The following is a 10,912-nucleotide window of genomic DNA, read 5'->3' as shown; positions in this document are numbered from 1 at the left end:
TTCAATAACTTATATCAGTTAAAATTAGTAAATTTGTATAAGCATTTTTTGTATTTCGGGATTTTTCTCTTTAAGCAATGGCAACATATTGGACAGTGCTACCAAAACCACAAAACCAAAGCGCCCATTTTGAAAAAGTAATGAGTAGCAAAAAAAGTTATTGAATCATAGACAAATTATTTTTCGTTTCTGATTATTTTTTGGCAAGGTTCGGATTTGTAATAAAACTCTTTAAGTCAACAAGCACAAAACGTATCAAGATTTATTTCTTATTTTTATAATGCACTTCGTGGTCGCACTCCCGCAGTTTAGCGGCAGCTTGTTCCGGCGTAAGGTCCCTTTGCACTTGCGCCAGCAGCTCGTATCCTACCATGTGTTTTTTGATGCTAGCTGAGCGCAGCAATGGCGGCAGATAGAGGGCGTGGAGCAGCCAATGGGGGGAGTCCATTGGGGTCTTCGATGGGCCGGTTGGAGCGCCTGAAGTAGAAAGGATTTTAGACAATGTGCCTTTTTGATATAGCTTTATATACCTTGAGTCCATCTAAGCTAACTTGTCTAAACAAAAAATATGCGTTACGTAACTCACGTAGGGCAAAGTATTTTTTCCGCAAACATGTCAATGGAAGGCATGGAAGTAGATGGCGTTGTGTATCGTAGAACGTTATGTATGTCAATAGGGAATATTACGCAAAAGTCTGCGTAGGGGGCGCCACTCCCACAACAAGTCACAATCTAAGGGTCTACCGCAAACGAGAGAGTCGAAATTTTGTTATCTATCCTCTCTATCACTCTTGCATATTCGAGTGATAAAGAGGCAGTTAGCCGAGTTTCGTTTTCGCGTTTCCCGGTGGGCCCTTTGTAAACAAACGGCCTTGATGTATCAATGTCATATTTGATTGTCTGTGGAAACTTGTCAGACAACAAACAGTTTAAGGTACAGTATGTATAAGTTACTCTATGGTTTACTAAAGGCGCTAGTGCTGCACTCTGGCGGCAAAATATTCAGTCACAGCTAAACGTCTGGTACTTTACGGTACAACGCCGACCACTTTAGCCGCCAAATATTTGTATTATACCTAGTTTTTATCTCATTTAAAACTTTAAGTCTGCTACTATGACGCGTTCAACCTTGTTTGACTAATGGCAATACCTTTCGCCAACCTACTTTTTCTTTTGACTAATGCTGTTCGGATTTCACTTATTTCTTACGAGAAATCTTACCGTGCCAGCCCATACTGTAGGGGAAGCTACATTGGAACAGGTTGTCGTATTTGGTGTTGAGCGCCTTCATGATTTCTGCGAGCGCCCGTACCTGTTGAATTAGGCAAAAGTTAAAGCTAAAAAGTAAAATGGCTCCAATCCAAAGCTTAAAAAGCTTTAACTTACGGAATTACGTGACCATAGACAATCCGGCTCTTAATAGTCTTAATTGACTTAATTCAAATATAGTCGGTCAAACAAGTATGTCAGTAGCAAAAGGCCCGAGATCCTAATTTTCTAAATTTGCCCCTTTTTTCTACTGACGATAATGGCTTGACATACTATATCTTTGACTTGGAGGATTTGTCTTTGATAGCGCTAAAATAAATTGAGAATTTTAACCACTTCTCATCTTGTTTGTCATATTTTTCTTGTTACCTGGATATCGTTGAGGTCGGTAAGTCGTTGCGGGCGCCCGCGCCGCGGCAGCACCATCGTCTCATACGGCCAGGCAGCCCAGTACGGGACCAGCACCACCCATTCCTCGTTCATGACGACTATACGCTCCTGCAAAACACAGATAAGATTCGAAAGTGCTTGTTTTTAGGGTTCCGTACCTCAAGAGGAAAAAATGGAACCCTTATAGGATCACTCGTGCGTCTGTCTGTCTGTCCGCCCATTCCCCTCCCTTTATCTCCGAAACTACTGGGTCTAAATATTAAAAAAAATACACAAAATAGTTCTTTAAATACCTATAGATGGCAGGAAAACCTATTAGAAATGTGCAGTCAAGCCTGAGTCGGACTTAATGTACGGAACCCTTGGAACGCGAGTCCGACTCGCACTTGGCCGGTTTTTAGGGTTCCGTAGCCAAATGGCAAAAAACGGAACCCTTATAGATTCGTCATGTCTGTCTGTCTGTCTGTCCGTCTGTCTGTCCGTCCGTATGTCACAGCCACTTTTCTCCGAAACTATAAGAACTATACTGTTGAAACTTGGTAAGTAGATGTATTCTGTGAACCGCATTAAGATTTTCACACAAAAATAAAAAAAAAAACAATAAATTTTTGGGGTTCCCCATACTTCGAACTGAAACTCAAAAATTTTTTTTTCATCAAACCCATACGTGTGGGGTATCTATGGATAGGTCTTCAAAAATGATATTGAGGTTTCTAATATCATTTTTTTCTAAACTGAATATAGTTTGCGCGAGAGACACTTCCAAAGTGGTAAAATGTGTGTCCCCCCCCCCCTGTAACTTCTAAAATAAGAGAATGATAAAACTAAAAAAATATATGATGTACATTACCATGTAAACTTCCACCGAAAATTGGTTTGAACGAGATCTAGTAAGTAGTTTTTTTTTATACGTCATAAATCGCCTAAATACGGAACCCTTCATGGGCGAGTCCGACTCGCACTTGGCCGCTTTTTTAATTTACTGACTACTGTACTGAGGTTTGATTTGATGAATCTTCCTGTATATTGTATATATTTGTATTTATACCTGTTTCTGCACTTCCTGCTCCAGGTAGTCTACCAGCAATGGTCTGTTGGACTTGGTAAAGTATTCCTTTTGACACCTGTAAACAAATCGTCAAGAATGAATTAACGAATTGGCCTTCAATCACAATTGTTCGCATCAAATAAGGAGCCAGTTGCGTCAGATTTAAGTAAGTGAATATTCAGTAAGCAGTAAGGGCATTGCAATGTGGCGAAGACCGTCTATAAGGGTAGACCAGATGTAGACCGTCTACAAGCTCTTTCGTCGCTGGGTTCAGAATCGGTTCTATTACGGTTGAACGAGAACTTTTTTCCTTACCTGTCTTTGACACGAGCCTCGTTGGGCAGGAAGCTGGACGCCCATATCTGGCAGTGGGGGTGCGGGTTGGAGCACCCCATGATGGCGCCCTTATTCTCGAAGATCTGGACCCAGGTATACTTGCGGCCGAGCTCTGTTGTCTGGTTCTTCCATCTGCAATACGGTAGAATATATTCTTAGTGATAACACAGACAATAATTACTTTATGGTGATACGTGAAGTGACGTGAACTTTGAGAGCAACACAATGCGCAAGAGATTTGTGGATCCTCGACCCATGTGAAGTTACCGCGAAAAGTTTCGCAATTTGCGGGCATCTTTCTGTCACTCTAATTATGCCTTAATTGGAGTAAAAGAGAAATATGCCTGTAATTTGCGAACAGAATTTAGTTCGTAACGTAACCATAGAGATTCAGTTCTTAATTTCAATCTGAAATCTGTCACTCAACTGTCACTTATATTTGAAGGCATTTTGAATGATTTCCCTGCATGAAGTGTTGGGGGCAGCAAAGCATAGTTTAAGCTTCCAATATAGCACACAAGATGGCAAAGCATCCAACGCGCATGGCCCCATTGTAAATGGTAATTATGATGAAAAAAGGTTTGTTATTATGTATAAATAGTGTTATGAGTGGATATTGCTCACTCTTGGATTACTGCCATGATTTCTTCGACGCTCATCAGCGGGATAGTCGTGGTGGAGTCCGGGTGGAAACACATCACTCTGAAAAATCGTAAAAATATTATCTTTAATCACCGTATGGATGGAGAATGTTTTTGAGGCATAAATGGGTGATGTGGATATTGATTAAATTTAAAAAAAGAAAAGAAAAAAAAAATAGAAAAGGAGGATGCCGTAGACATGAGAAGTGGAGAATGAATGAATGAATGAAATCGTTTATTCACAATCACAAGAAGAAAAACTTTGACAGCGTCCGCAAAAACACCTACTTACTTATGGCTGTCCTTGGCGCGGTGGGCACGACTAGTAACGACGACTATATGAAGTCGCTTAAAAATAATGTTCTTGGCGTTTAAAAGGTTAAATAAATAAATGGAGGGTACCTGCAGGTGCCTTTGGCCTGCTTGGCTTGGAACAGCGGGTGCTCCGGTGGCGGGGGCTCCGGCACGCGCTCCAGCAGCGCCGGGAAGTCGTTCGGGAACACGTACGTTGACGTGTATAATGGGTTTTTCTGGAACACAGATAATACTTAACATCCAGATCAAAGACATAAATGTAACACCGTATAAGATGAAAAGTCTTAAGGAAAAAACGTGCATCGGAAATTAAGAAAAAGACATTCTCCGATAGATGGCGCACACACTTGGCCTATGCTCGGCGAGATGGCGTTGACACAGTTTCATATTTAACAATTTTAACACATAGGCATCAGTGAAAGAACATGGGAAATCATTTATCCATATAAGTATATACATTTTTTGATAGTTTTATACATTTTCATTTTGAGTTTTAATCGTGTGTCGATAGATGGCAGTAAAGGATGTAGCAGGATAGCCTTTGAAAAATTGCCCCCAGCGCTTTTGGTTCTAAACTATAACCAAACGATGCCTTTAAGAAGATAATACTCTGCACAAAGTTTCAACCCCCTCCGACCCCCTGGGGGTCCACAATACCCGATAAACCCCAAAACTATTTTATTTTTTTCCTCCAAATCTATGAGACGGACGGATCCCCAATTTTTCTCAAATATTATTGGAACTAAAGGCCATTGTTGGAAAAAATTACAGCTCTCTATCTCATTCCGTTATAAAAAAAAATAAAAAAAAAATTGTAACACCTTGTATAATGACTTCCAGTCTTGGCACAATAACCATATTTTTTTTAAATATGTACTAACGTCTTATCTACGTCATATCCAAAATTCATCCGCTTAGCAAGGGTGCAACACTGTGAAATAAATGTAAATATACCCATTTAGTACCTACTTTTACTATGTAACACAACAGGCGGCATTATGAGTTAAGTATTAGGTACTTAATGTACCTATGTGTAAAAAACAACTATTGGCCAGCCGAGACGCCCCTCGTGTTGGATTTCAGAACGCAATGGTGGTGTTAATATAAATATGAATGAAACTATTGGTATTTATACGAGTAAGTGTTACAGTTTATTTTTTCATTTGACATAACATACCCTCCAGTTTGTAGTCATATACAAGGTGTACTTAATAAAAATTGTGGGGATCCATTTAAGGACATAATATGTATCGTGTACTGATTAGTAAAAAGTCGAAAATATATAATATTTTACGCGAACATTTTTTGGCCTTTGTATAGAGAGTTGGCTGACTTGGGTCTTAGACGGCCTGCCCCTTAGAAAAAAAAATCCTGTCAAAAAAATATTTCTTCAACTTTTTCCTCCGAATATGCCCTTAAACGGATCCCCACCATTTTGGTTCCGCCTTGTATATGATTACACGCTGGAAGTTATGTTCATTGGAAAAAATACCAGAAACACTTTCTCGAATAAATACACATTATACATAAATGTGACGTTATACATAAATGTGACGTTATCTATGAAAAGGGACCTTATTGTCGATGGCGCTTACGCCATTATTAACGATGCTCCGATATAAATACAATGCCGCGCGATGCTGTGCGAAACGAAGTATAGTTAGGTATAATTTTACAGAAATAAAGTAGGAACTCCTGGTCAAAAGGCCCCTCGTATTTGGTCAAAAGCATTGTCGAACACTTCAATAGGATCTTGGCCGTTGAACAGCCCTTAGTGACATGATTTACCTGTCCATTTGCCCTCACGGCACCAGCTTTCAACGGATTATTAGGATCGGGTATCTCGTCAGGGGCTTCCTCGGTCTGGCCGCTCCAGGGCCGCTTGCAGCGGTGAGGGGACACCAGCACCCATTCGTCCTTGAGAGGGTTGTAGCGGACGTGCTGGTGCTCTGGGGATGGAATAATAGTACATTACGATACAAGTGCGAAAAGTAGGAAATTTGCAACGAGTGTGTAGTGAGGTACTTAAAGTAGTACCATTTGTATTGTAAAAATTAAGATGAGATGGGATCATCGTAGTCCAAGGTGCTCATAAATATCTGGCGGCCTAGCCAAGGTGATGATCGCTTGCACTTCGCCATCGAATCGCTTTGTGTCTCTCTATGACTCATCCATATTAGTGCGATAGTGACAGTTGCGCTTCTAACCTACTGTACCTAGCGTTAGCGATTGGTATGTTGTCTACGGGGCCTGGGTGCAATCGTTAACGCTCCCAACTGTCACTGTCGCACTAGTGTGGAAGAGTGATAAAGAGAGATGACTACGATACGCTACGGCGCGTTTGGCACATTGGCTACGCGCCCTGAACATTAAAAACGGCTTGAAAGGGGTTTTGTTCGGATATTTGTGAACACCTTGGCCACTGAGAATGTGATGTTGATGACGAGTACCTCCCAGTCACAAGCATGCGTGTGAAACTAATTAATTAAAAATATTAAAATCCACTACCTAATAGATTTATTGAAATTACGACATCGCATTCATTATGGGGCCCACTGATTACCAGTCCGCCGGACGATATCGCCCTGTCAGTTGTTCGGAACTGTCAACTTTTTGTTCTAACTGACAGGCCGATATCGTCCGGCGGACTGTTAATCAGTGGGCCCCTTTATATAGGTACAGTAAGTATTTTATTATTATCCGCTTACATGTCGACTGCCAGTTATTAATGCATATCTAAGGGATATCTAAACTAAGCTGACCTGTTGATAAACTTGACATTGAGTCTGCTTATTATAATGCAAAAGTTGTAAGATATTCGAGATTAAATGTGACGTTATCAATGAAAAGGGACCTTATTGTCGATGGCGCTTATGTCATTATTACCAATGCTCCGATATAAATAAATGGCGCGCGACGCGGTGCGGCGTAAGCGCCATCGACCATAAGGTTCATTTTCATAGATAATGCCCCAAATGACGATGACAAACAGTTTGGTGCAACCGACCCTTAGTAAGGTAAACGAAATAGGTATATGAGTACCTACTTTAAAAGAATAAGATGTATTTTATTTTGTTTTTAGTATTTGTTGTAGGTAGTAGCGGCAACAGAAATAAATCATCTGTGAAAATTTCAACTGTCTAGCTATCACGGTTCATGAGATACAACCTGATGACAGACAGACAGAGGAGTCTTATTAGTAAATACTTAGCAATAGGGTCCCGTTTTTACCCTTTGGGTACGGAACCCTATCTTAAGTTAATACAGTCAGCAAAAAGGCATTTAATCAGGTGAAAGCAGATTTACATTTTGACACACTTGTTCGTATCTAAAGAATTTGCATGCTCTATTCTATTGTTCTTAAGAAAATTAACAAAGCAGTTAATTTCTAATTTGTGTTTTCATGCTTTATTTATACTTATGAAAATTAACGATATTTGTTGATATCTAATGTATTTGCACGCTTTATTTTATCTACTTATATAGACCAACCATGTGATTTCTTATTAGTATCACGGTCAAATATCATCAGATATAACAGGCTCATATTGCAAAAATCGTAATCATAATAAATTATAGGTAATCGTCATCTTTCTCGCGTTGTCCCGGCATTTTGCCACGGCTCATGGGAGCCTACTGGGGTCCGCTTGGCACCTAATCCCAGTAATTGGCGTGGGCGCTAGTTTTTACGAAAGCGACTGCCATCTGACCTTCCAACCCAGAGGGTAGACTAGGCCCGTATTGGGATTAGTCCGGTTTCCTCACGATGTTTTCCTTCACCGAAAAGCGACTGGTAAATATTAAATGTTATTTCGTACATAAGTTCCGAAAAACTCATTGGTACGAGCTGGGGTTCGAACCCGCGATCTCCGGATTGCAAGTCGCACGCTCTTACCGCTAGGCCACCAGCGCTTTTAATAAAGTATAGATAATTAGGAAAAAATCTTGGCTAAATTGCGCGTTGTTACATAATATTGTTTTAGGAGGCAAACTATTACTAGACTAATCGCCTGATGGTAAGCAATTACCGTCGCCCATAGACATCCGCAACGCCAGAGGGGTATTGTAAGTGCGTTGCCGGCTTTTAAGATGGGAGTACGCTCTTTTCTTGAAGGTTTGACATGTTTTTTCTATACCTAAACACGAAAATCTTAATTTCTATCACTCTTGCTTAGGTATTCGAATGGGAGTTTTAGTTATTCGCGGTAGATTCTAAGTTATGATATGAACTAGGGCTATAAGCGCAAAAATCGAAGTTCCCAAATTACGAGCAACTATATCTGTCACTCTAATTACGCCTTCATTGGAGTACAAGCGAAAGATGCTCGTTTGCGAACTTCGGGGTTAAGTGCCCCTTAGATGTTAAAATGAGAGCTCGGTTGCAAATCTACTCAATCTATCTGGTTTTACTGTAAAATTGCATTTGGATTAGTCAATTGAAACAGTTTACATTGGTTAACATAAACATAGAGAAAAAATACATAGAGTGCTCACTCCATACATCAGTTTTAGTACCAAAAAGACTATTAGCATCTAGCATCGAGTAGCGGAACTATCAGTACTGCTACTTGACAATAGATGTAGCACCGACAGGAAAGTCTTATGCTGTTGAGATAAGACTTTCCGGTCGGTGCTACATCTATTGTCAAGTAGCAGTACTGATAGTTCCGCTACTCGATGCTAGATGTAGACACTGAAATTAATAGTCTGAACTGATGTATGGAGTGAGCACTCTTGTCTTTATTTCTCTATGACATAAACCACTGACGTATAATATCTAAGGACGGGCTAATGGGGCACTAAACATCGTACTAGTTCAGCGGTGCTACCCACGAATTCCAGCCAATCGTGCAGTCTAACGCGACTAGTTGCGACACTTGCGACCAATAGCGCGCGTAATGCAAACTCGTCAACCAATCGCGCGCGTAATGCGAACTCATCAACCAATCGCGTTGTAGCGATTTCACACCGCTCTACTGGCTCCTGTCATGCCTCATTATTATTGCCCGTAAAGCCAGTCCCTAAATATCTATGTCAATGACATAAATTGTTTTCTGCTATATATCACTATCACTGCCTTAATCTTCTTTGAATAAACATCCTTAGTTACCTAGAACGACATGTTTTTAAAGAGAAACAGAAGCTAATAAAATAACACACATTTTCATTGATAACAATACACGCACTGTAAAAGAAAAAGAATGACAATATCTTTATTTATGAATAAAATACCTATCGGGTCGAACTCCATGTTGTATCTGTGGCACGTCCACGCGGCGCGAGCGGCAGACGCGAACTGTCAAGTGGCGGTTATAAATAAATGTGGATTGAAGTGATAAGAGTCGGTAAACATAATATTATAGGCGATTGGTTCAATGAATGGTAGTATGGTCAGACAATAACGCTGGGGGATTTAAAACACTGTCTTTATATTTTCAGATATGATTATGATATGAGTGAATAGTATGTAATTATGTATCAAGGAGGATCATCGGAAGCTCGCGTTGGTGGACCCGTTTTAATACGCATATGTGGCATTAAAAAGTAAGAGGGTTTTAAAAAAATCCGTTAATATAATAAAATAAAAGGGTACCTACCTGTCTCTCTTATCTAAAAAAGGTGGGATTTTATCATGTGATCGGCTTCTGTTCACGTAAAATTTGTAAGTACTAATACATTTTTAAATAATAGGACTCTTTAGAAAGCGTTATGTAATATAATATAATATAATAAAATAATTATTATATTGAGCTTTAATTCAGTTTTTTGCAGACCATCTTATTGGCACTCCACCACTTCAAACACTGAAATTAGCGCCATCTATAATAAATATAGCCAACTACAGCGACATGGGGTTACCTTAAAATATATCCTGATGACCTTCACTAGCTAGCTATCTGTTTTCAGTAGTTTGGCTACAAGTCAGCAGATGGCGTTAAACACAAAATTATATCTGATTAGAAGCGCCACCTGTTTGAATTTTCCGGAACTTTTAAAATAACCGACCGGCTAAACCACGTTAGCTTAGCAACTGGTTATCACGTTCACTAGTTCATTCATAACACACTAGGTGGCGCTAAAATTAAAAGTATGTTTATTGTAAGCGCCGTCTAAAGGATTTTTCCGGAACCATCAAGTACTAACAACTGCAGTTTTTCAGGGAAAAGTTATCGATTTCAGCCTATTGTTTTGTCAGTTACTACCTTTTTAGGGCGACATAGCATTGACACACTGACTTACATTGGCGCTCGTTTGGAGTAATTCTATAATGTAGTATGTTGTGATGTTAGCGCAATGCTGATAACGTGCGTACCTACCTATAAACCTATTGTAATTTTGAATATGGAAATATAATGTATGGTTGGTAAATGATTAGGTAGTCAAGTGTAATAAGTTTTTAGCAAAAATTTCATTTTTGGTACTCGAGACAACTCTAAAAACCCCAAATACAACTGTTGCGTTGTTTTATCACAGAGTTCCTATGGCCAGCTCCTGTCTCCATCATCAGATCAGCTCCATGGTACCATAATAATGCATTCTCACCCGACTTAATACACACGTATGCAAATTTTCAGCTTCATCGGAAACCGGGAAGTAGGTCAAATTTAACTTGCAAGATTTGACCCGTACAGTTACATACATAGGTACAGTCAGCAGCAGAAGTTGCTAAGCGGGCGAGGTGTTCAAAATGATCTTGACGCGAAGACCGCGTCAAGGTAATTTTGAACACCTCGCCCGCTTAGCAACTTCTGCTGCTGACTGTACCTATGTATATAATATGGGTGCACACATCGTACTCAAAAATATGTCCCATTGTTCTTAATTCACGGACATAAGAGCTATGGGACATATTTTTGAGTAAGTTGTCTACACCCATACTTTTACACTTGACTGTAGGTACCTAAATATTTGA

General features: G+C 39.8%; 1 protein-coding gene across 1 annotated transcript; it reads right to left on the bottom strand.

Moving 5' to 3' along the window:
• Positions 1 to 250: 250 nt before the first annotated feature.
• On the bottom strand, positions 251 to 9,351 carry LOC134660232 (probable galactose-1-phosphate uridylyltransferase). Its single transcript, XM_063515975.1, has 9 exons — positions 9,232 to 9,351; positions 5,788 to 5,948; positions 4,087 to 4,214; positions 3,668 to 3,745; positions 3,023 to 3,175; positions 2,708 to 2,783; positions 1,639 to 1,767; positions 1,222 to 1,312; positions 251 to 477 (listed from the first exon to the last, which is right to left on the bottom strand). Exons 1-9 carry the CDS (start codon positions 9,248 to 9,250, stop codon positions 263 to 265), a joined length of 1,050 nt encoding a protein of 349 aa, XP_063372045.1. The 5' UTR covers positions 9,251 to 9,351; the 3' UTR covers positions 251 to 262.
• Positions 9,352 to 10,912: the final 1,561 nt, after the last annotated feature.

Source organism: Cydia amplana, chromosome 26, assembly GCF_948474715.1.
Source record: "Cydia amplana chromosome 26, ilCydAmpl1.1, whole genome shotgun sequence".
Classification (NCBI taxonomy): Eukaryota; Metazoa; Arthropoda; class Insecta; order Lepidoptera; family Tortricidae; genus Cydia; species Cydia amplana.
The sequence above is the reverse complement of the archived record's forward strand: the minus strand, read 5'-3'. Positions and strand labels throughout refer to the sequence as shown.

Coding starts and splice junctions, on each gene's coding strand:
- LOC134660232 (XM_063515975.1), bottom strand. Junction 4,215..5,787: donor CCGTGAGGGCAAATGGACAG/GTAAATCATGTC, acceptor TCTGTGTTCCAG/AAAAACCCATTATACACGTC. Junction 1,313..1,638: donor CCGACCTCAACGATATCCAG/GTAACAAGAAAA, acceptor CTAATTCAACAG/GTACGGGCGCTCGCAGAAAT.